Raw genomic sequence first — 26286 nt, 5'->3', positions numbered from 1 at the left:
AAAAACAACATATTCTCGCCTCGTGAAACGCAAAGCTTGCGGTGTGAGTGTGTACACGTTGCGTTTTCCCTAAGGCCTTGCACGAACCACTTGTCTCCACAGTTACGCGCCATCTGTTCCTTCTTGTCTGTAAAACAAGAAGCTACAGACTTTCCGGTTACTTGCGCTCCGGGCATTCTCCGAGAAAGCAAATTCAAGAACCAAAATTTAAGAAACCCTAGAAAAAAGGGGACTGTGTGTAACCGCGAATTCGAAAAAATGAGGACGGTCGTCTCGCGGTTGATCCATACAAGATCATCACTTCCCAGGCTCTTGTAAGTTTTTTATTTCAATTATATATATATATATATATATATATATATATATATAAATATATAAAATTGGAATTAATACTCAATTTGTATAGCTGCACTCAGTGCACTGCTAATTTATGGTTTTGAATGTGTTTGTGGTTCTTTTTTGGTATTGAATCTATTGATGCTGTTGTTTATCGAATTATTATGCAGTGAGTGTTTGGCTGTCGAGAAAGCGTGGGAATTGGGAAACTAATGCAAAAACCTTAAATTTACTAATTGGGATCTTAGACCATTAGGTTTCGTTTTCTACTTCTGGGGTTCTATACGAAATTTAATCATCTGGGTTCATGGATATTTTTCGGTTTTCGGATTATTTGTACTGCTATGGGTTGTTCTACATTGTTGAATTTGTGGTTGGAAAATGAATAAAATAAAGATAGTTAAGAGGAGAATTGGGTTTTCCTTACTTCCTGATTTCTGTAAATTCAGTGTATCGGATGCACCGAGGAATGGTAGGTATCTGACAACAGACTCTGATAAGGTTGATGAACCCTTCAAAGTTGAGGAAGCAGAGACTGTAAGCACTCCCCCTCCGCCAACAGAGAAGGTACTATCTTGTTTCGAAAGGCATTGAAAGTTTGAAACTGTTATTTCGTGATATAATTTTATTGTCTTCATCTCTATGCTATAGTGTCAGCTGACCCCATTTAGTGGGAAAATGTTTTGTTGTTTTATTTTTATTTTTTATCTCTATGCTATAGTGTTATGTTTGTTGACTTCTAAGCTTCTTAATACAGTTGCTTGTCTTGGGTGGAAATGGATTTGTTGGCTCACATGTTTGTAGAGAAGCATTGGAGCGGGGCTTGTCTGTCGCTAGCCTTAGCAGGTATAACTCGTCTTTATGTATTTGATGGTTGGTATCTGCGTGCTGGTGTTAAGTTGATGGCAATGAATTGTTCATTAGTGTTGCTCAGTTTAGGCCTGTGCCCATCTCAATGCTTGTATGATATATAAGAACGCAATACTATCCGACTGTGAAGTAATTGTTTCCAACTCAAAGATCATTTTACCTAATTCTTTTGCATACACGATAAAGAAATCTTTATACCTCTATGATTGTATCACCTTTTATTTGATTTTTTTTTTTTTTCGATTCGATATTGGAACCTCACTTTTAGTGCTATCTTATTTTTTTTTCCTCAGGTCTGGTAGGTCAAAATTACATGATTCATGGGCCGACAGTATGACCTGGCATCAAGGTTTACTTTCTTGCAATAATATTTGATTGATGACTCATAATTTCTTTTTTAATGTAGAAACACCTTTTAAAAGTATTTCCATTTTCAGGAAACCTTCTATCGCCTGAGTCATGGAAGGATGCCCTCGATGGTGTCACGTCTGTGGTATGAAGTCCCATAATGCTCTGTTTAACCTTATTCCCATCCGCCAATACGTAGTAAAGACACATGCACACACTGACATATTCCCTAACCATGTGATATATTGTCCTTCCCCTCCCCCCTTCTTCAAATTTTGGTTCAGAATGTGTTTATTGTATAGAATGGAAACTGTCTATCCCTTTGTTCTTCATGCTTAGCTTTCATTAATGGATCAGATGTTTGGTTCCTTTTCCTAATATGGTTTCTTGTCCTAGATATCCTGTGTTGGTGGGTTTGGCTCCAATTCCTACATGTATAAGATTAATGGGACTGCTAACATCAATGCAATTAGAGCTGCCGCTGAACAAGGTATATATACATATATATGTTTTATTTTTTTTTGTATTGGGCTACTTCTTTGGCTTACTTGTTAGACAATTGGTGTTGATCCGCAGGTGTGAAAAGATTTGTTTATATCTCTGCTGCTGATTTTGGCGTGGCAAATTACTTATTGCGGGGATATTACGAGGGAAAGGTACCATGCTTTGTTTAAGTTTACTTGTATGTTGGTCGCTAGTTTTTAGGGGCTGCTGGAAGAATTAGCATAATTAGTCTGCTTGTAATGCTTAACATATCTAATCTTAGCTGACACAAAATCCTTTACTGTATCTTGTCAATCTAGAGAGCTGCAGAGACAGAGCTGCTAACCAAATTTCCTTACGGAGGTGAGGTTTCTTACTCATATCATCATTTTTTCGATTGATGGCTAGGATCTGAGAAATTTTATTTAGCCATTGGTTACATCTTGTCTCATTAATTTCAATCCATATCTTCATAAAACATTAAGTTACCATGTTTCTTGAGACCAAGCACAAGAGACTGAAGCATTAGTTATATGGCTTATGTTTCTGACAATATTGGACACTTTTATTGTATAACACTTTACATGCCCTCTTCAGGAGTGATCTTGAGGCCTGGATTTATTTATGGGACTCGAAGTGTTGGCAGTTTAAAGTTACCTCTCGGTGTAATTGGTTATCCACTTGAGATGGTAAAGTTGTAGTTCTTCATATATTCTGCATTTAGTCCTCCACTCGAGAAAAAGATCATCTGATTTATATTCAAACATATGACTGCAGCTATTTCAATATACAAGACCTCTGAGCCAGCTTCCGCTTGTTGGGCCTCTCTTTACTCCTCCAGTGAATGTCACCTCCGTGGCAAATGTTGCCGTTAGAGCAGCTACTGATCCCGTCTTCCCTCCTGGGATCGTAGATGTCCAAGGGATCCAGCGTTATACCCAGAAGAAGTAGACGCGTAGTGCCCCTTTCGTTTTTGTTTGGTTCGTCAGTGCAGACTGCAGAGTGTGATGTAAGGGTGTCAAAGTCTTCTTCGTGAAGATCCTGGTTTTTCTCTGTTAACCGGAATCTTGATACGAAGATTACATCGGGGTTTTTTTTTAATAACGTGTGAAAAGTAGAGATTTACTTGTTCAATAATTTCTTCCCCAGCTGAACATGTTAAAAGTTTGGCTGGAAGAGGGTGGCCGTTACTTTTGATTCACTTGATTTATCAGTGTGTATCTTGGTCCCTTGCAACCTGGGATTAATAGCATGGTCCGATCCTCAGATTTTTATAGAATTGGTATTAGTACCTTAAAATAGTCATCTGTGTTGTTTCTCTTATTTGGGTGAAATAAGAGCTCGTGTTTTTGTTTGGAAGTGCTTTAATAATAATAATTAACAAATGCTTATTAGTTGCAAGCACACTTGGATTTTTATTCATAAGATTGATGCACTTCTTGTTTGAGACTTTTTACGTGGGACTGCAAGCAGCATTTGTTTATAAGCGCTTTTGTTATAGACACGTTGAAATTCTCATTATAAGTTTAAATGCTTCCTAAAAAAGCACTTGGGAGTTGAAGATGCTAGATGGTTTTTTTTTTTTTTCACTACAATTTTACGACTCAAACAATAAGTTGTCAAATGTAGTTAAAAACCTCCTAGTTGATAGAAAACGCTTTTAGCTTTCAGAAGTTGTGACAAATATGTCTTGTAAAACCGCTCTTTAGAAAGACTGCTGAAAGAATAGCATCCATTAATCAATTCAGCATCCATTAATCACAGGTGGACACATGTCCATTTGTGATTGGATTCAGCTGCAGCTGTTACTATTTTTTTGGAGTAGGGTTGTTTTGGAAAAGCACTTTTAAACCGGCTAGTTGGAAGTTTGGAACACATCCTACAGTCCTATTGGGTACTAATGCACAGGAAAGGATCCTCTCCGGATCCCTTCCTCCTAATTCATCAAGTTCGAGGATCCAGACCATTAAAATTTGATCAAACGGTTAAGATTATTATAACTTTTAAAGTAAATCTCTATTTGTAACTGTTGGATTAAATTTTAATAGCCGAATCTTTGAACTTGATGGATTAAGAGGAAGGGATCCGAAGAGATCCCTTTCCCTACTGCACAGTCTGTTGCACTAGTAACCAAAACGGATAGTTGGATGAGGAAATAGGTACAACCCGACCCGGTTAAATAAATTACTTGTTTATAAAATAGGCCAATAAATCTGCAAATCAGAGTCCAAGACTCATCACGAAAGATCGTATTTTGGAGAGAGAGAGAGGGAAAGAAGATGAACCAGAACCCAACTCAAAACCAGAACCAGCAACCGAGCGACGGCGGAAAGCACGACGATGACGCCGCCCTCACCGACTTCCTCGCCTCCTTGATGGACTACACCCCCACCGTAAAACCCTACTTTCCAATCTTATTTTTTTCCTTCAAATTCCGATCAAATCGAAATCGAAATCCTGACTTTTTCTGCTTTCAGATACCCGACGAGCTCGTGGAGCATTACTTGGCCAAGAGCGGCTTCCAGTGCCCCGACGTTCGATTGTAGGTACTTGTTCCAATTTCAAATTTTGGGACGATTTGCAATTTGCTCAGTTGAGATTTCAGTTGCGGTTAGGGTTGTGAGATTAATAATTTGAGTTTGTTAAGTATGATTTGATTTTGTTAAGTGTAAAGCATGTTTCTGGTCGAAAATTTCAGAGTTGTAGTTCATTAGATACTCATGCTATGTAAATTAAGCTGTGGGTATGAGACTCTCACTGTTGTCTGTGATCTGTTTCCTTCTTTTCGATTGGGTGTGGGAACCGTATCTATGTTATACATTCGTTCGTTTGCTTCCTAGCCTTCGTTCCAATTAGCGGTTTCGAATTTGCGCTAACTGGTCACCTGTTTGATGGGTGAAAGTTTGTACTTTTTGACATAGATTAGATTGCACCGTTGCAACCATTAATGTAGAGGAAATTCGGTGTAAATTCCATTTGAGCTGACAATGGCAAAGTGCCGCTAGTTTTATTTTGTTTTTTGTCAATTTGAATTTAATGTATTTCTTTGCTTGCACTTGTATGCTGAAGTGTGTATTTTACTCCATTTGCAGAATCAGGCTGGTAGCTGTCGCCACGCAAAAGTTTGTTTCTGAGGTTGCAACTGATGCTCTTCAGTAAGTCACTAAGTTATTCACCTCTTGCCTCATGACACAAGCTCACATTTATGATTTGTCGAATATTGGACAAGAAATGTATAATTGCACTAGTAGGCTGTTGGTCCAGTATTAATTAGTTATATTCGTAGGTTATTGTACTTGTAGTTAGCCAGTGTATAAGGTATTACAATTGGGGAAAATATTTACATGCTTATGCTGCTAAACAGGCAATGCAAAGCGAGACAGGCCTCTGTAGTCAAAGACAAAAGGGACAAACAACAAAAGGTACTCCAATCATTGTTCTGGTGAGATGAGTGTTTATGTTTATCTAAATTTTAATCACATGTCGTCTTAACTTTAATGTTGCAACAGGATAAGCGTCTAATATTGACGATGGAAGACCTGTCAAGGGCATTGCGTGAGGTAATGACTACACTCTTTTGAATTACTTTAGCTTGGTAGGCTACCTTTTTCATGCACCTCAGTATTCTTCTATTTCTTTCAAAACCGGAGAGCCTTTTGAACTTACAAATGGGTTATTTTTGTTCTCCTCTATATTATTCCTGCATTTTTTACGTTTTCTGTAGAGGCGTGGGATTCATAGAATCTTCAATATTAGTAAAGTCTCGTGTTCAGTTCTAGAATAGCTCAATGTAGATCGCCTGGCCCTAATTAGATTTTTAAACTGATTTTGTTTTCACTTATTGCTTCTGTGTTAGTTTTCGTTTACCTAAAGTGCTCATCTTGTTATTCTCCATTGAGCAGCATGGCGTCAATGTGAAGCACCAAGAGTATTTTGCGGACAGCCCTTCAACTGGGATGGATCCCGCAACAAGGGAAGAGTAATTTGCAATTGGATTCGCGTTATTCCATTTACAGTGTGTGGTTGTATTAGTAATTCTACATGGATTAGGTGATGCTCGATCGCTCTTTTCTTTTGCTTCGTGTACTTGGTGTTTTTCGGCAGAAGATATTCTTGATATGAAGTAGTTAACTTGTACATGTATGGATTAATTAGTAAAACGATTGCATCTCGTTTATTTCGTGTCGTAGTAGTGATTTTTGAAACAACGTTGTTGGTTCTTCATCTTCTCTTAACCCTAAACCCTTTCAGTACTTGCCTTGTTCAAAGTTAGTTTGGATGAGCACAATTTGTTCTCACGTTTCCAATTAGTTTTACGTTGTCTTTGTAAAGTGCTTGCATTTTTAGGCAATTCTATGATTTGCTTTTCGTGAACGTAAACTACAAGGCTCTAGAAACTGCTTTGTAATTAGTATAACGATTATGCACAACAATTAAGCAAAAAAGAACAAGGAATTAAAGAAAACAAAATTCGAAAATCAATATTATAATCTAATAATTTGTCTGTGGTAATTAAAATTTGATATTCTAGTCGAGTAAAGTAGTTCCAAACTTGCATGTTCTTAATATCTTAGTAGATATGCTGTTGGGGTTTTACCCATGCATTCCAAATTTGAAATTCCTACTCTCTAAATTATTGTAATAGTTGTAATAGTTTCGAAATCTTTTTCCCTCTTAATAATAAAATTAAGAAAAAATTAAAAAATTCTCCTAGTTTACTGAATTTTAACAAATGTTAAGGGTAGTCCCATAAAAACAAAATGTTAAGGGTAGTGGGATTGGTGAGGATTGAATCCGCACTATGGTGCGCATTATTGCTTTTCGCCACTGTAGTAAAACACCATCTTCAACCAAAGAGTTTAGTAGGCTACACATAGAAAAAAAAGGTGCATGTTTCGAGCTAGCACTACAACATGTCGTTTAAATTCGTCCTTGCAAGAATCGAACCTAAAACCTTGTGTAGAATTAAGCGTGTAACATGTAGACTAATTTTGTTATGTGACATTTTAGCAGTTGGAGATTCAAAACAAAATTGACATTAGTATTAATGTACTTTTTTGTGTGTTTTAAAAGCACGTATTACTGCTACTTAGTACTATGGTCTAATAATGTTTTTCTTTACTTGTAAGTGAGAGGTCTTAGATTCGATTCTTGTCAAAGACGAATTTGAACCACATTATTGCTAGTCTATTATGAGGTTAAGCCCACCCTCTCTCCTTAGAGTAGATAATATCGTTTTTTTTTCAAAAAAAAATAAAAAAATGTATTACTTTGATGAGAGTGCAAAGAACCTGCAGAGGCTTTGAGTTCCTTATTAACTAACAATTAAATGTATTATCTGTGTGCTACTCCAACACTCTCTGCAGATGGAGAGAGTGCAAAGAAATTGCTTCGAATGGTTAATTAATCGTGAATTTTCATCCCAAAATTACATATAAATTTCTTCGCAATAAATAACATGATAAAAAATACATGGAACTTCTTGAAGCCTCTTTCATGGGATTTCTGGCTGATAAGTCTTTGCTTTTTCATCTGGACTGGTTTCGACATTGTGTACTGTAAATTTTCGTGGCCCTCCAGTCCCTCGGATCAAGTTGGCACAATACTTTCAGGCTCCATACTCATTACCATTGCATGGAGTTGAAGAAAAGAACCAACCTCTCTCATTATGTTTTCTTCCTTGTTTCTTCTAGCTAGTGTTTCCTCGGCCGCGACACAGATCGCATGAATCTCCAGTTATTGCTGCTGATGAGGCTGACCTTCAGGACCCAGAACTAACAGCAACTCCTGATCAAGGCTGACTAATCCTCAATAAAGCCACTAATGACATAATTAAGTTTCATCCTTGACTTAAGGTGTTAAAATTGGCCTCACCGTCCCCTAAGTATCGGTCATCTCTTCTCTGTATGATCATGGAAAACTTGCACACCTTTTGGCCTGGGTTTTGATGTTTTATTTTAAGCTTCAAGTAGATATTATTGCATGAGGCCAAAACCAAATGCAGAGATTGACAATAGCAGTATATATTCTGTGTTAAAATAGGGCAAATATAATAATTTTATGTAGGTTTATTACGATGTAGATTTCGATGAGGTCCACAGTACTGGTAAATTTCCTGAAAATATCATCTTGTTAAAAATTAAAAAAGCCGAACAATTGATGCTTAACCTTCACAATTACTATGCTAATATAATTTTAATATTTCATTGCTTCCCAGAAGCTCTTTGGGGAGTAAGAAAACAGTTGGACATCATTATTCTAATTGTACTTTGGTCTTGTACTACGCATTTCACCATCATGTTTAGCTTGTAAGGCGATTTGGTCCAGGTAAATGAAACTTACGTACACAGGCTTAATTTGTTTCTATTAATTCTTGACAAACTTTATCTTGGAGCTACTCCAACAAGAGGTATTAGTAATTTACGACGAAATTGTTATGTAATTAACCATGTCTCTTACACCCCGAGTTTTCTGTATGCTATAACTACATTAGAATCAGAAATACCGATCCAAGTATCTTTGGATGACTACCTTTCCATCCAGAAGCAGATACGACCATGACGAAGAGGAAACTGACCGACTTAGTCTGTTCTTTCGTCTTGTTTGTTTCTTTAAGCATTAATTCATTGGCTATGGGACAGAAGTCTCCGAACATAACAATCGCAGTGGAAGTTGGTGTGATTCTTGATGACCTTGATTCACTCAGTGCAAAAGTTTGGTTGAGCTGCATTAACATGGCCCTCTCAGATTTCTATACCGGCTCTCACGCTTCCTCTTCCACCAGGGTGGTTTTAAACGTTAGGGACTCCAAGGAAGACACTGTCGATGCAGCTGCTGCAGGTCTCTCTCTCTCTCTCTCTCTCTCTCTCCGTAGACCGTGTTTTATTTCAGTTTGCAACAACTTTCACTCTATGATTCTATTTTAAGTAAAAGAAGCATTGTAGCTGACTTCTTGTGCCTTCTGTTGATCTAACAGCTTTAGACCTGATAAAGAATACTCAAGTGCAAGCAATCCTCGGCCCAAAGTCATCGATGCAAGCCAAATTTGTAATTGATCTGGGGAACAAAGCCCAGGTGCCCATCATCTCATTTTCAGCAACAAATCCTTCCCTCACTTCTATTCGAAGTCCATACTTTTACCGAGCAGCACAAAATGACTCCTCTCAGGTGAAAGCCATAAGTGCTATCATCCAAGCCTTTGGATGGAGAGAAGCTGTGCCCATCTATGTAGACAACGATTATGGTGAGGGAATAATACCTTACTTGGTAGATGCCTTGCAAGAAGTTGAAGCTCGTGTCCCATATCGAAGTGTTATACATCCAGAAGCCACTGAGGACCAGCTTGATGCAGAGCTCTCCAAGCTAATGACTATGCAGACTAGAGTCTTCATTGTGCACATGTTGCCCTCTCTTGGCTCTCGCCTTTTTGCCAAGGCACGAGAGAAGGGAATGATGGATGAAGGGTATGTTTGGATAATGACCAATGGGTTAACCAACCTTTTGAGTACAACAAATGCTTCAGTCATCAATTCAATGCAAGGTGCACTGGGTGTGAGGACTTATGTGCCCAGAACAGAAGAATATGTCGATTTTAGAAATCGATGGAAAAGGCAATTCCAAAAGAAGAATCCAACAATTATCGACGCTGAATTAGACGTTCCTGCACTCTGGGCTTATGATGCTGCTTTTGCATTAGCCATGGCAGTTGAAAATGTTGGGACTAAAAACTTTGGCTATGAAAAGGCTAATGCTTCCACCAACTCATCAAATGATCTCGAAACAATTGGGATCTCCCAAAATGGTCCAGGGCTTTGCAAATCCTTGTCAGGTACTAAATTTAGAGGCTTTGGTGGGGATTTCAGTTTTGTTGATGGGCAATTACAAACATCCGTCTTTGAAATGGTAAATGTGTTCGGTGATGCAACAAAAAGAATTGGGTTTTGGACACCACGGAGTGGACTTGTGAAAAAATTGAACTCGAAAAACACAAGTGATCCTTATTCAACTTCTAAATCCAATGTTGGACCTATTATATGGCCCGGAGATTCTACCTCAGTTCCTAAGGGATGGGAGATCCCGACAGACGGCAAAAGATTGAGAGTAGGAGTTCCTGTGGAGAATGGCTATCCTCAATTTGTGAAAGTAGTATATGACTCTAGCGCTAATACAACTCATGTTACTGGGTACGTCATTGACATCTTCAACGCTGCAATGGGCCAATTAAAGTACAATGTTGCCTATGATTTCTTTCCCTTCGCCAAGCCAGATGGTACAAGTGCTGGCACTTACGATGATTTGGTGCATCAAGTATTTCTCGGGGTACGTAGTACTAGAAACTAGTGTAGATTTCACTTTGTTTAACAATTTTATCATTAGTTGTAATACTAATAATCTGTGACAGAATTTCGATGCAGTGGCAGCAGACGCAACAATTAGAGCAAACAGGTCCTCGTATGTGGACTTTACCTTGCCATACACAGAATCAGGGGTAGTGATGGTAGTGCCAATGAAAGATAGAAAGAGCAAAAGTGCATGGATTTTCTTAAAGCCTTTGACACTGAATCTTTGGTTGACAAGTGCTTTCTTTTTCGTCTTCGTTGGTTCAGTGGTTTGGGTTCTTGAACACCGTATCAATGATGAATTTCGCGGTCCTCCTCCTCATCAAGTTGGCACAGTCTTTTGGTTCTCCTTTTCGACCATGGTTTTTGCACAGCGTAAGTACTAGCTAGTACAACCGTGAAAGATTTCATAATTATACTTAAAATTCAACAATTAATTGTTGTATCATCACGTTCTACTTCATCAATTTACAGGAGAGAGGGTGATTGGCAACTTGGCAAGGTCTGTGGAGATTGTTTGGATGTTTGTAGTGCTGATACTAACGCAAAGTTACACAGCGAGTCTAACTTCATTGTTAACATCTCAAGAACTTCAGCCAACTTTTACGAATATACTCGATCTTATAAACAATAGGGAGTATATTGGGTACAGAGAGGGTTCTTTCGTCCGCGACCTTCTGATAGGTCGTGGTGTTGATCCCTCCAAGTTACGGCCTTATACGTCTAGGGAAGAATGTGACGTATTGTTGACAAATGGGAGTGCCAAAGGCGGTATTGCTGCTGCTATCGACGAAACCCCCAACACTAGGCTGTTTCTTGCAAAATATTGCAAGAAATACACCATGATTGGCCCAATTTTCAGAACCGATGGCTTTGGCTTTGTAAGAGCTCTCTCTTTACTTCTCTCAGAAGTAATGTGTCACCTGCTTATACATTGTGTACCACATTACTAATACAGGTAGGATTCAATTTTAGCGTCATTGAGTCTCACCTCTATTAGCGATTTGGTACCAAATATACGCTGTACAAGAGCAAGTTCGAGATGGTTTTATCATTCTAATGTTCCTCATATGATTTCCTTTATTTATTTATTTTTTTTGGGGGTGCCCACCTATATAGGTCTTCCGGAAAGGTTCACCTCTTGTGCCAGATGTTTCAAGGGCGATCCTGGTCGTGAATGAGGGAAATGATACAACTGATGCTGAAAACAAATGGTTTGCGCCGGAAGGCACATGTTCAGATACATCACCCACCATCTCCGATTCCAACAGTCTTGGATTTGATAGCTTTTGGAGCCTCTTCCTCATTGTCGGGGTCTCCGCATCTTTAGCTCTTCTCATATTTGCAGTCTCTTTCTTTAATAGGCATTGGCATATCTTCATCGCGACAAGAGGTGACTCTGTGTGGAGCAGATTTATGGTTATGCTTAGAACTTTTGACCAAAGAGACCTTAGCTCCCATACTTTTAGAAAGAGTAGTGGCTCCCGAGATAGAGAAACCTACAATTTTGGAGCTACGGCTGTCGAGGATTCATCAGACAGTTACAGCACCTGCCCACCAAGCCCTGCCTCAGGCCTTTCAGACCACCCAGAAATACTGATTACAGCTGAAGGAGCTCACCCACGCATGGGTGAACAGAACAGGTCCGAGGCTCAAACTTCAGACAGAGTTCCGCAACAGCCAGGAGAAATCCTTCTAACGCCGTGACGTGGGTTCCGAAGCAAACTTAGTTCTCTTGTGTAGTTTATTTGACTGGAATTTGTATCACCATTTTCTACTTGGTTACTTATATTTGTTTTTTTTCTTCTTTTCCTGTAAAGACATAAACCCTAAACTATATAAGCAAAAGGATGAACTGTCAATTTAGTCCATGAATTATTACGTTAGTGAAAATTAGGTCCTAATTTTTTTTTTCTTCAGAAAAATCAGTTATTGAATTATAAAAATTTGCCAATTACATCCCTAATATTATATTCGAAGCTATTATATTCAATTTTCCATTAATTTAAGTTACATTACTTGATTATGGTACATATTGGAGGGTAGATTGTTAATTTTTCATAAAGAAATAGTGTATAGAGTTAACTTTGTAGGGTAAATTGGTAGTTTTACACAAGAAATAGTGTACGTTAACTTTGGAAGGTAAATTAGACGTTAGATTCGCAGCCCATATGAAATGTTAAGGGTTATAGACGAGAAAATGACGGTATTACACTCTAAAATATGTCAAGTGATTTAAGTTGACGAAAAATTGGATAAAATAGCTTTGAATATAATAGTAGGGGTGAAATTAGCAATTTTTAATGAATTTAGGAACTTATTTAACCGAAAAAATAATTTAGAGACCTAATTTTTACTGAGGTGATAGTTAAGAGACTAAATCTGCACAATCATCCAAAATAAACAACTCTAGTTATCATCAATTGAACTTTGGATAGAGTTTCCTGTGGTGACCAACTTTTAGTGTGACATTCAGATATCACATGTTATTACCAATCAATAAGCCATTTCCTTATGTTGTTGTTGTTGTTTTTTTTTAATAAACTTATTATTATTAAGGGGATGAGGAATGATTCGAAACCATTACAATAATTTTTGTGTGAGGGGGAGGGGATTCGAACTTGGAATATATGAATGAAAACTCAATACCCAATTCACTAGGATATTAAAACTACATGCAAATAAGCGATGTCTTAAAATTTGATAACTAATTGAAAAATGCTTTGACAAGTTCCTTGATATTGTACAAATTATTTGTAATTTTGTGTCAATATCTGTTTTTTTTTATTCGCATATATTTTGAGTATTGTCAATATCTGTTTTTTTTAATCACATATGGTTTGAGTCAATATATAATTTCATAGTTTTGACTATTTGTTTTTCATATTTCAACATCCGTTATGATCATTTCATTTCCTAGCATAGATCAGCAAAAACAATTTTTGTATTAATATTCATTCATCTCCATATATAAAATAGTAAATTAAAAAGTCATTTAGTACTACGGTCTAGTGATATTTCTGTTCATTTGTAAGTGAGAGGTATTAGATTTGATTTTTGTTAAAGGTGAATTTGAACCACATTATTATTGTTAGTCCACTGTAAAACTAGCCCACTCTCTTTCCCTTAATTTAAATAATATCGTTTGTTAAAAAAAAAAAAAAAATTAAAGCAACCACATTAAAGTAGTAAATAATATAGCTAAACTACATATTAATATAACTTTCCTTGTTACCAAAAGAGGCTGAAAAAACTATTTAGTCTTTTATCACAACAAAAAAGTTAAGGATAGTAACATAATTTTGCAAAACAAAATTTTGCTATATTTTGTTTACAAAATAATAATAATAATAAAAAAAACCTTTTTCTCTCTCTCCCCAATCCCACGTTCTTTTTAATTTTTTTTTTTTTATTATGGAAATAGACGGTACATGGAAATTTTTATTGATAATGAAAAAAAAGTTATACCTAGTCAGGGGGGATATAAACCTCATGTGCAATCCCATTCCCGAAATTTCACTATTCTTTACGCATCTTGTAATTTAAATTCGTATTTCACGTTTACGTTATCTTTATTAGTTAATTTTAATTCCGTTAATTTTAGGAATTAAATCGTTTAGTTATCGGGTTTGAATTTTCGTATTTAATCTTTAAAATTCGTTGACCTTTTGAGGTCACAATTAATGTTTTCAAATAGATCTCAAAATCACGAGTGAATAGACGAAAATCGTTTCTGAGTCCAGATTGTAACGGTATAAGTACGAACATTTAAAATCGTTTTACTAAACTATAATTTTTAAATAAATTAAACTCCCATTAGGTGGGTATGAGAATCAATCATGGTTTCGGCCCAATCAGTTAATGGGAAAGGGACCAATCAGCTACAAGGAAGAGGAGAAAGAAAGGGCCAAAAAAAAAAAAAAAAAAAAAAAACAGAAAAAAGAAAAAAGGGAAGCTCCCAACCTTCCCGTTGGTCCTTACACCTGCGCACCAACCCGACCTAATTCTGGCGGATCCCACCATTTTTTTCCATCAAATCATCACCATCCATCACCTATAACTCTTCCACAACTTCCCATCTACCATCTCCACCCAAATTCGAAGGTTTAAGGTCCATTTCCGTGTATAACCCCACCGGAGCATCGGAGATGCTCGACGTTGATTCCTCCGATCCGGTGAGTTTCACCACCCATCACCATCCTTAATCAACTCCCCTTGGACTTAGGAACAAGATCCAACTAGTTTTTGGGACGTTGGAGCACCAAGGAAGGAGAATTGAAGCTCACCCGAAGTGGATTTTTAAGTTTGTAAAACTAATTGTTGACCGCCACTTGAATTTGAGATTGGCAGAGATCCGACCGTTAGATCGTGATGAGATTTTAGTATGTTATTATAGGAGCATAATGTGGACCCAAGGAAGTTACGAATATGAAATACGATGTACGGTTCTTCCGGATTAAATTACTAGGGTGTGGACCTCACCGTTGATTGAAAGTTGACTTTTGATCAATAAGTCTTGAACCATTGAATTACTAAAATTAGTATTACTAGAGACTCACTGGGGCTTTGCGGACTTGTCTCGGTGAGTGATTTTAATATATGTGAGATGATTATTATCCTGTTTTTCTTATATTAGTATCCTTTGTGGATATGACTTAGTTTTATAAAAGTGTTTTCTGTAGAAATGTGATTTTTATAATTGGCCATCGATCTATTTTTATTAAATGTGATTTGATTCATGGACTGGAAATATTTGTGAAAAAGTGATTTGAAGTGCCTATTGAAATGTTTGTTAAACTCAGGGCTAGTAGGGGATCGTTACCCTAGTGTCACGCGGTTAAGTGACACTGAGTCTGCATCATGTAGCAGTGGTACATGGATGATCATGCTTGGTTAATCTGTGATAGGGGACCATACCATTTATGGATCGTGCTTGGTTAATCTATGATGGGTGATCCTTATGGCCATGTATACTTAGGAGTGATCATACCTTGTTAATCCGCGATGGAGGGTCACTACCTACTTGGTTATCTTGACCCTGCTCGATTAATCTGTGGTGGAGGACTATATTATTTATGGATCGTGCTTGGTTAATCCGTGATGGGCTATCCTTATGGCCATACATACTTAGGGGTGATCACTGCCTAGCAGATTCGTAGGAATGACTCTGCTTGGTTAATCTGTGATGGGGGTTCACTACCTACATGGTTACTTAGGGGTGGGTCTGCTTGGTTAATCCGCTATAGGGGGCCACTTCCTGTTTGGTTACTTATGTAGGCTTCGGCCGAACTACGTCCATCTAGCCCTAGATTTTAGTGTATTTATGAACTATAGTTTTTGAGAATCTTTGGGGCTTGAGTTGGAAAAGCCGTTGGATGTCTGGGTGACTTCTTCGAAGTTTTTAAAGACTTGATTATGTTTTCATAATTAAGAACTTATATTTGAGGCTTGTAAACTGTGATCGATGATCTTTCTTTTAATTGATTATCACATACTTGTATTATTGTCACTCACTCGAGTTTCGCAACTTATCCAAGTTCTGGTTTGCCAGTGCACCATTCCCATGATGTAGGCACTGATTTTACATGCGACAAATCTGGGTAGATTAGGAGAAACCGCTTAATATTTTGGTTCCGTTGAGTGGTTCAGAACCCGATATGGTTGGATTCCTTTGAGTGGTTTGTAATCCTTACTCTTGTACATTTCCAAAAGGTTAGTCTAGAACCCTAGTTTCGACTATCCACAATAGACATTGTGAAAATAAATTAGATTTACCATGTTGTTACTCATAATCCAAGTAGGAAATTATTTAGAGTTCTTTAATTAAATTTGTGAAATGATATGTTATCTCATTGGTTGATGAATGTAGTTAAATGCTAAGATCATGCATCTTTGATTCATGAATGGATTAATTGATAGGATTGTGGAATAACGTTGGATATGATTGTTATTATTATGATTATCTTAGTTGATTAATGTGGCTTGAGAATAATACTGTGCTTCATTGGTTATTTGATATGATACATGCTGTGGTTGGAGGTATCGTGTTGAAAACATAGTGATTTATATGATGGATGGAATGGAAACCTTGAATATCATGTGGGTTTGTTATGTAGCCCTGAACCTAGTAATTTCATGCTTGTTAAGTTCTAATAATTGATTGAGGAATGCTTTGCTTTTTCGTTTTGAACGTATTGTGATAAATGTTGAAGTGATATGAGAAAAAGAGGGGGGGGGGGACATAAACCTCACCCTTCTAGAAACGCAAACAATAAAGATATGAGAAAAAGAGGGGGGACATAAAACCTAACCCCTCTAAAACCAAACGTAAAATTCGAAACCTGTATTAAGTTTAATCCAAGGAAACCAAGGAAAAGACCATCTGTATTAAGTTTAATCCAAGGAAACCAAGGAGAAGACCAAAGCACATGAAGAATAGTTGGCGTCTTGCGAGGGATAGGCTAGATCCCCCATAGAAAAAATGATACGAGTGTCAAAACCTTGAGAATAACTAGGAATAAACTCCCCACCATGAATGATCCAGAATTGATAGACATGCAAAGATGACGAAAATAGATTGGGCGACCCTAAAAAAATAAACTTATTTCAAACTTTCCAAATAGCTGAAATAGTAGAAAGACTTGTAAAAATTCAAAGATTGGGCAATTGTTTGGAAAAAGGCTTACGTACATAGGCATCCCAAAAAGCAACCAGAGAATCTAAAAAAGACAGATAGGTACCAAATTGATATGCTAGCCACCTCCATAGCTGCCTAGATATCCGACAACCAAAGAAAAGATGAATAGTAAATTCCTCAGAATTATGACATAAACAACAAATTAACATGCTAGCCACCTCCAAAACTATCTAGATATCCCATGTTCTCTCTTACTTTCTTCCTCTCTTCTTCAATTTAAAAACAAAAATAAATTAGAAGACTGACAATGCCCACATAAGAAAAGTGATCATAGATTTTTTATTTTAGGAAAATAAAATACAAGCAAGGAAATTGCCACAGATGTAAGCGTGTGACAACTACTCTATACCTAAAAGGACAAATTTCTAAATGATCCAATCATATGATTGAGATTATTTTGTTACGTTAAATAAGTTACCTTTTTTTTTTTCTATTTTTTTTAATAGGGAAAAAAAGACTTCTGTTAATAAAAAAAAAAGTTTTATTATAATCGAGTGAGCCTCAACAACTGAAAAGTATCTTAATTTTAAGACCCTAATTTTGTAGTGCGAGTCAAGCACACCATTGCCATTTGCCACCTTCCCCAATTCTGACCTCATTTCAAAAGGTTGTATCGTTTAAAATGTCTCCGGTAGGAGGGGGGAGGCAGTTGGACTGGGGTACTTCCAACTACACATAAAATAGTTAATGTCATATAAAACAAGTATAGGGTAGAATCGTAGACTAACTACTGTTTCCATGACTCGACTTCTTTTTTGTTCTCGAATCCTCTTCAAAGTTCAAACTTCAAACACTGGAAGATTATTGTGCTTTCTTCTTCAAAGTCCAAAGTCCAGATTCCTATCACCAAAAAAAGTCCAGATTCTGCAGATGATTGCTTTCCGTTTAAGATTTCCATATGAGAAATTTTATTTGAACTCATTTAATTTATTTTTACATCTAATTTACTTTCTAAACTCATATTACTTTTAACTAGAGAATTAATATCTTTTTAAATTCAAATTTATTACCAAAGTACTCTTCCAAACCCAATTAAAATGTATTTTATCTTTACACCCATTATAAAATAAAATCTTAAAGAAACTTGAAATTCAAAAATCATCTGAGTCCTTTGTCTCCCCTTCCACCTTGAGCTCTTTAGAAACAGAGCTTTTTGTTTTTCAAAATTTCCTCTGCAAATTTTAGCTTCACTACATCTTATTTGATTTTTTTTGATAAAGTTTCAAATTTCTACTGGAGCTCCGTACAACATTATAACATTTTCTATGGCTGCTGTATTTTATTTATTTGTGTTTTTTGCTGCAATTATTTAATTTTATTTGATGAAAGATCTAACCTGCACTCATTAACATGCACTACCCCAAGCAATTAATTACAAGGAGAACAAATGTCAATCGGAACGGCTACAAATGTAAAATGAAGTTGAAGTGAAAGGGTTTTGTATAGGAGGACAGACTAGCCTGGATTAACGAAAAAGAAAAAGTTAGAAACCCAAATACTCATTTTCTCTTTTCTAAAAAATATTAAAATCAGATGGACAAAAAGTTTTCATAAATCGAGTTATATTTTAGTAGGAGAATTCAAAACTTCAAAATCACCATCCATCAATAAAAAAATAGAACTTGTTTTCCTCTATAAAAGTTATTTGGGTTTTAGCCAGAATGAATGCATGATAAACAATTAGTGATGGTAAGATTTAATTATAGTGTGTGAGTTTATTGATAAATTTTGGTTTTATTATTAATTTCATTTTTGTACTTAATGGTAATTATGCAATACGATAAAAAGGACAATTTATATTTAAAATTTAAATTGAATGTAAAAAGAAGTTACATGGATTTAAATAAAATTTCCGTTTCCATATTTCTATTTCAGTTTCTCAGTAATTTTTAACACTTCGATAATTATATATTTTAGAAGATTTTGGTTGTTAAAGTGAGGACTTACCAGTCACCATCAAGGAAATTACATGGAAAAACTACTTATTTTAATTTTGATTCCTTATTTTAATTTTGATTCCTTATTTGACCATCAGGCCATGATGTTATATTTGTCATGCCGGCCGGCTCTTAAATCTTCAATTTTTTTTACTTCTTGAGTTGCTGTATGAGTAGTGATTAGCGATAAGGCCAAAACATGAGTTGATAAATTAACAGCCCGAGTTGATGCGTCTCCCGTGGTAGTAATATTTTTCTTAATTACTTATCTTCCCAATATTAGAAGATGCTCTAAGTTCGAATCCCTTTTTTTTTGAGGATAAAGAAAAAGAAGGGAAATCCAATACTCATTTTCTTAAGCATATTCCAACTCTGCTACAACTATACATGAGTTTATATTTTTTCCTCCAGTAAGTTCGTTGAATCTTACAGAATATTACACCGATTATGATGTGTTTCGACTTTTATACCCGTCACGGAAAAATTGAAAGAAACAGGAAACATTGAAATAACTAACAAGTCAGTTATTACTTGGACAGGCAGCATATGATTTGATTTATGGGTCAACGGTTGAGCATATAAATCAAATATGTACATTTTGGTGGACCACACAAAGTTGTAAATTTCCTGGAAGCATCTTGATATAGCTAAAAGTCAAAACTGACTAATCAGTCCAGACTGGTTGCTGAACCTCTTGCTAAGTACTAATCTTCCAGAAAGATCTGAGGGGTGAAGAAAACAAATTAACATAATTACTTTCTGTCTTTGTCGGTCTTTGTTGATCGACTTCATTGTTTTGCTAGCTAGCATCCCTTCGAAGTATGCTATACTCCAAAATATTTTGATTTGGTATGTATAGTTTCGTTCAACATCACGGTAGCACTTTGATTTGGTCAAGGTAAACGGAAACTTGTCAATCGAAGGGTTTATTTCTTTTAATATCTTAACAGATTTATATTGGTCTGCAATCCTTCCATTCTATATATATATACACATATTTATTTGAGTTGAATAACGCAACCGGAGTTGCAAAAGGCATACCAACATGAAGAGGAGGACACGAACCAACCTGATTTGTTCTTTTTTCTTGCTTATTTCTTTAAGCAGTAATCTTTCCCTGGTCATGGGACAGAAGTCACAGAACACAACAATCCCGGTGAAAGTTGGTGTGGTTCTTGATGACCTTGATTCATCGAGTACAAAAGTTTGGTTGAGCTGCATCGAAATGGCCCTCTCCGACTTTTATACCTCCCGTGCTTCCTCTTCAACTAGGCTGGCCTTGAGCATTAGAGACTCGAGAGAAGACGTTGTCGATGCAGCTGCTGCAGGTTTCTGTCCCTCTCTCTCTCATTCTCTCTCTCTCTCTCGCCCTCCTTCTCTCTCTCATCTTGTGGTTTCATTTAAATTTTGCAATTTAATTTTGACTCCCATCTATACGTATGTAGCTTTTTATCTGATAAGACTACTTTTATTTGAAAAGAAGAAAAACTGTAACTTGTGCTTTTTTTTATTGAAAAATAGCTTTAGACCTGATAAAGAATCTTCAAGTGCAAGCAATCTTAGGACCGAAATCATCGATGCAAGCCAACTTTGTAATTGATCTTGGAGAGGAAGCCCAAGTGCCCATAATGTCATTTTCAGCTACAAGTCCTTCCCTCACTTCAATTCGGAGTCCATATTTTTTCCGAGCTGTGCAAAATGATTCCTCTCAAGTCAAAGCTATAAGTGCTATCATCGAGGCCTTTGGATGGAGAGAAGCGGTGCCAATCTATGTGGACAACGAATTCGGTGAGGGAGTAATACCTTACTTGGCCGATGCCTTGCAAGAAGTTGAAGCTCGTATCCCGTATCGAAGTGTCATACCTCCAGGGGCCAGTGATGATCAAATTAAGGCAGAGCTTTACAAGTTAAGGACGATGCAAACTAGAGTCTTCATTGTGCACATGTTGCCCTCTCTTGGTATTCACCTTTTCGCCAAGGCGCAAGAGATAGGAATGATGGATGAAGGCTATGTTTGGATCATGACTGGTGGGTTAACCAATCATATAACTACAATGAGTTCTTCAGTCCTTAATTCAATGGAAGGTGCATTGGGCGTGAGGACTTATGTGCCCCAAAAGGTGGAGCTTATGGATTTTAGAGTTCGATGGAAAAAGAAATTTCAAAAGGAAAATCCAAACATAATTGATGCTGAACTAGATGTTCCTGCACTCCGGGCTTATGATGCTGCTTTTGCATTAGCCATGGCAGTTGAAAATGTCGGGACTAGGAACTTTGGCTTCGAAAAGATGAACGGTTCCACCAACTCATCAACTGATCTTGAAGCTTTGGGGCTCTCTCAAAATGGTCCAGAACTTGGCAAGTCCTTGGCAAGTACTAAATTTACAGGCCTCGCTGGGAATTTCAGTTTTGTTGATGGGCAATTACAACCTTCCATCTTTGAAATGGTGAATGTTATTGGTCATGCAGCAAAAACAATTGGGTTTTGGACACCACAGAGTGGACTGGTGAAAAAATTGAATTTCACAAACACAGAAAATACTACATATTCAACTTCTAAATCGAATCTGGGACCTATTTTATGGCCAGGAGATTCTACCTCGGTTCCCAAGGGATGGGAGAACCCGACATATGGCAAAAGGTTGAAAGTAGGAGTTCCAATAAGTGATGCTTTTGCTGAGTTTGTGAGGGTGGTACCTGATCCTAGCAACAATACAACCGAAGTTTCCGGGTTCTGTATCGACGTCTTTGATGCTGCAATGCGAAAATTGCCATACGCTGTTTCTTATGACTTCATTCCCTTTGCAAGGCCTGATGGTACAAGTGCTGGCAGTTACAGTGATTTGGTCCATCAAGTTTATCTTGGGGTATGTGAAATTAATATGAACTTGATTTTCTTCAATCTTTTCAATTTTCATGATCATTTGCAGTACTCATAATTTGGTGATGTGATATATTATCATGTTTTATGTCACAGAAATTCGACGCGTTGGCAGCGGACACAACAATTAGAGCAGACCGGTCTTTGTATGTGGACTTCACATTGCCATACACGGAATCAGGAGTGGTAATGGTAGTGCCAATGAAAGACGGCAAGAGCAAAAATGCATGGATCTTCTTGAAGCCTTTGACATGGGACCTCTGGCTGACAAGTTCTTGCTTTTTTGTCTTCATTGGTTTTGTGGTTTGGGTTCTTGAACACCGTATTAACGAAGAATTTCGAGGGCCTCCCTTGCATCAAGTTGGAACGAGCTTTTGGTTCTCCTTCTCGACCATGGTTTTTGCACACCGTAAATACTACTATACAACTTCATAACCATATTTATATACTACTCAAAATTCAACAATTAATTATTTTTGTATCCACATTTTTTACTTTGATTAATCTACAGGTGAGACGGTGATTAGCAACTTGGCAAGGTTTGTGGTGATTGTATGGGTGTTTGTGGTGCTGGTACTGACTCAAAGTTATACAGCCAGTCTCACTTCTCTATTAACAGTTCAACAACTTCAGCCAACTTTTACGAATTTAAGCGTTCTAATAAAGGAGGAGGAGTATATCGGGTACATTAATGGTTCTTTTGTCGGCAAACTTCTGATACAAAATGGTGTTCATCCCTCCAAATTAAGGCCTTATAATTCTTCAGCACAATGTAATGAATTTTTAACAAACGGGAGTGCAAACGGAGGTATTGCTGCTGCTATTGATGAAACCCCCAACATGAAGCTTTTTCTCGCAAAATATTGCTCTACATACACCATGATTGGCCCCCTATTCAAAACTGATGGCTTTGGCTTTGTAAGCGCTCCCTCTTTACTTCGCTCACAATTAATCCTCCATGAATCACATTATTGTTGTATATTGTGTATTATATATATGTCCCTTACACGCACACGCACACAAAATACACACTACAAATCCACTCGTGTGTCTAATAATATACGTCCCTCCCGTACAGGTCTTTCCGAAAGGTTCACCTCTTGTGTCAGATGTTTCGAGGGCGATTCTCAACGTGACTGAGGGAGATGAGATGAAGGACATTGAAAACAAATGGTTCACAGCAGATACCACATGTTCGGATACAAAACCGACCATCTCTAATTCCAACAGTCTTGGCCTTGATAGCTTTTGGGGTCTCTTCCTCATTGCCGGGGTCTCTTCATTATCAGCTCTTATCATATTTGCAGTCTCCTTCTGTTATAGGCATCGGCACATTTTCATGACAACGGACGCCTCGGGATGGAAAAGAATTAGGGTCATGCTTGGATTCTTTGACCAAAAAGACCTCAGCTCTCATACTTTTAGAAAGAGTGGCGCTCGAGATGGAACATCCTCTAATGTTGGAGCTGCAGCTGTTGAGGCTTCACCAAACAATAACACCACCTGCCCGCCAAGCCCTGAATCAGGCCGTTCAAACGACACAGATCCAGACTCAGATTTCTTCAGAGAACAAGGAACACCTGTTGGTGAAATACCAAATACTCCTGAAGGAGCTCAGGAAACCAATAATTAATTAACACGTACAAGTTTGTAAATTTTTTGTATGATAATAATATAGTCATCCATGTATATATATGTGAGGGCGATTTAGGTCAAGTTAGTGTAGCTAAAGTTGGGTCTTTATTAGTTGAATCTTCAATACTCTGGGAGGGGGAAGATTAATATGGTAGCATTGTATATAACCTTTTGGGAGACTATGTTAATTAACTTGTTTTATATGTACACCTCAAGTCAATAAATCTATCTATACTATTATTATTAAGAGAACCCTCATTGTTAACTTTTTACCACTTTTTTTCCTATTTTACCATCACGTTTGATACACAATACTTACATAAGGAAGACAAAATAGTAATTTTGTATCTTTTGATAAAATGGCAATCATATTCCTATTTTTTCTACCCTCACTTTTAATACACAATATTTACAGAAGGAGGACAAAACAATAATTATGTATTATTAAGATAAAATATGCACTTATTAAGAAAAATTGTTTCTTCATCATTTTTTTCACTCTTTTTAAAATTTTAAGAATTAATCACACTCCTTAATCGGCTAGTATATTTTATCCAAACAATAATATTTGTTACGATTTATGCGTGCCAGTTTTCATATATATGAGGACGTTGACTTGCCACACACACAAATTAAGTTTTCGGTTGCACCTAATCAATGTGTGCCCAATACAAAATGAGGGAGGGGCTGGATACGATGACCCGGCCCAGACTAGTTAATGATCGTAGTTCTTATAGAGCTCTGGCCTCTTATTAGGGTTTAGGATACTAACTTACACGTTTTGAAAAATTGGAGAAGCTAAAAAATGTTTTGTTCTTATGAAGCGCTGCGGCCTCTTATTAGGATTTAGGGTATAAATTGACACGTTTCAAAAGACTGTTGCTTGCGAAAAGGAATTTTGGTGTCTTGAGTATGTATATATGTCTTTTTGGGCATATCAGGCTTGCTGAAACTAGAAGCTTGACTTTCTGGCTCTTCAGTCCACAAGAATCCAAGAATATTACTGACCACTTTGTTCAGATTATTCCGTATTTAAAAAACCTTATAATTAGAAAAATTCATTTAGTTGACTGATCGTGAAGTTCGTTAAGCTTGTATATCGATCATCTGTGTTGCAGACCTAGGTGTTGACTTGAGCAATGCTCCTCCGAATCCCAATTTTGCAAATCGGTGTACGTGGACTTTACAACGCCCTACACAGAATCTGGTGTAGCAATGGTTGTGCCAATCATAGACACCAGGAGCAAAACTGCATGGGGTTTTCTTGAAGCCCTTGACATGGGACTTGTGCCTTACAACAACCTGTTTCTTCGTCTTCATTCGCTTTGTCATTTGGGTGCTTGAGCATCGAATTAATGAAGATTTTTGTGGCTCTCCCTCACATCAAGTTGGTACAAGCTTCTGGTTCTCTTTCTCAACCATGGTTTTTTCACATAGTAATTATTCATCACTACTCTTTAATAAATTATAACACTTGTCTATTATTTGGACTTGATTTTTTTCACATGATTTCCTTTTTTTTGCTTACACGTGTTTCCGAAACTTTCACCTCTCGTACATGACGTTTCACAGGAAGAGAAGGTAATGAGCATTGAAAAAAAAAAGGTTCAGTCAAGAGAGTAGTTGCTAAGATAATTCAAATCCAAGAGTATCAAGCAACAGTCTTGGCCTTAACAGCTTTTGGGGCCCTTTTCTTATTGCTGGGACGGCTTCAGTTCTATCTCTCATCATATTTTTAGGTTCTTTTCTATATAAAAATAGGCGTGTCTTGAATGGTGATTCAAGAGTTTCTACTTGGAGAAGGATTAGGGTCACGCTCGAAACTTTTTATGGCAAAAATATGAGCTCTCGTACTTTCAAAAGCTCAACAATAAGATGGAACCGCTGGTGTTCAGGATGAAGCCAAAACCTCACCAGATAACTGGCCTGAAAGTCCATTCAGCTATTTGAACGACAGAATTAAGGACTTCGTATTATTCGAGTGGCAACGAACACCATGGTCATGCGTCTCTGGATATATGGTTTTTTGGGTGGAATTTGTGGCGTCAGCCTATAGGGTTTTATCATTTTTATGATTTCTTCTCTACCAGAATGTGAGAGATTACCTTAGTTCTAGTTATTGATCTTGCCATAACTCTTCAAGAAATGCATAGAACTCCAGATACAACTCAAGAAAACAATTGATATTCAGTGGGATAAAAAAAATGGAATGTTGAGAATCAATGTTAGGTAGAATCAATGTTAGGTATGGTTGAGTGGAAAAAATTAGGTGCAATTAATGGGTTTTGTGTGGTAGCAAATAATCTTAGTTTAATTAAGTGTGTGGTGTAGCTTTCATTTGGTTTGCTATAAATATCCAAGTCCCCAAGCATTGTAATCATCCAAGGAAAAACAAAGCCTAGAGCTAAATAAGAAAAGCTTTGTTAATTAGTTTGTTTTGTGAGCTTTCTTTAAGAGTGTGCTCTATTTTCTTCTTCTTGGGATCATTAGAGTTATCTTGGATACTCTTCTTATTCAACAATTGGTATCAGAGCCAAGTCGGTCAGGGATCGTTCTTGGTAGAGCATTGGTTGTAAAGTCTCTTGAAATTCCGAGTATGCTCTGTGGTTGCAGTTTTGACTGATCTTCCACATCAGAAAAGATTTCTTGAGATTATTGCTGGGGTTATCACAAACCTTGAGAGGGAGCTTCTTTGTGTCGAGAGTAGTGTATTACTCTGCACGGTAGTCACTCAAGCTTGTTCGGTGTAGTCAAAGTCTT

General features: G+C 37.0%; 4 protein-coding genes across 4 annotated transcripts; all 4 read left to right on the top strand.

Annotated features, from left to right (window-relative positions):
• Positions 1-137: 137 nt before the first annotated feature.
• LOC137717942 (uncharacterized protein At1g32220, chloroplastic-like) lies at positions 138-3433 on the top strand. The gene is made up of 10 exons (XM_068457452.1): positions 138-314; positions 786-903; positions 1094-1182; positions 1500-1555; positions 1644-1699; positions 1951-2044; positions 2131-2210; positions 2358-2400; positions 2635-2726; positions 2815-3433. The coding sequence occupies exons 1-10, from the start codon at positions 259-261 to the stop codon at positions 2986-2988; spliced, it is 858 nt and encodes a 285-aa protein (XP_068313553.1). The 5' UTR covers positions 138-258; the 3' UTR covers positions 2989-3433.
• An 839-nt stretch (positions 3434-4272) lies between these two features.
• LOC137718282 (transcription initiation factor TFIID subunit 10-like) lies at positions 4273-6245 on the top strand. The gene is made up of 6 exons (XM_068457803.1): positions 4273-4430; positions 4515-4579; positions 5130-5192; positions 5402-5459; positions 5547-5597; positions 5940-6245. The coding sequence occupies exons 1-6, from the start codon at positions 4317-4319 to the stop codon at positions 6018-6020; spliced, it is 432 nt and encodes a 143-aa protein (XP_068313904.1). The 5' UTR covers positions 4273-4316; the 3' UTR covers positions 6021-6245.
• Positions 6246-8756: 2511 nt separating this feature from the next.
• On the top strand, positions 8757-12083 carry LOC137718094 (glutamate receptor 2.8-like). The gene is made up of 5 exons (XM_068457605.1): positions 8757-8877; positions 9014-10356; positions 10439-10751; positions 10851-11257; positions 11496-12083. Exons 1-5 carry the CDS (start codon positions 8772-8774, stop codon positions 12081-12083), a joined length of 2757 nt encoding a protein of 918 aa, XP_068313706.1. The 5' UTR covers positions 8757-8771.
• Positions 12084-19993: 7910 nt separating this feature from the next.
• On the top strand, positions 19994-23754 carry LOC137717634 (glutamate receptor 2.7-like). Its single transcript, XM_068457055.1, has 5 exons — positions 19994-20338; positions 20532-21877; positions 21988-22300; positions 22403-22809; positions 22970-23754. Exons 1-5 carry the CDS (start codon positions 20056-20058, stop codon positions 23522-23524), a joined length of 2904 nt encoding a protein of 967 aa, XP_068313156.1. The 5' UTR covers positions 19994-20055; the 3' UTR covers positions 23525-23754.
• Positions 23755-26286: the final 2532 nt, after the last annotated feature.

This window comes from Pyrus communis, chromosome 15, assembly GCF_963583255.1.
Source record: "Pyrus communis chromosome 15, drPyrComm1.1, whole genome shotgun sequence".
NCBI lineage: Eukaryota > Viridiplantae > Streptophyta > Magnoliopsida > Rosales > Rosaceae > Pyrus > Pyrus communis.
The sequence above is the reverse complement of the archived record's forward strand: the minus strand, read 5'-3'. Positions and strand labels throughout refer to the sequence as shown.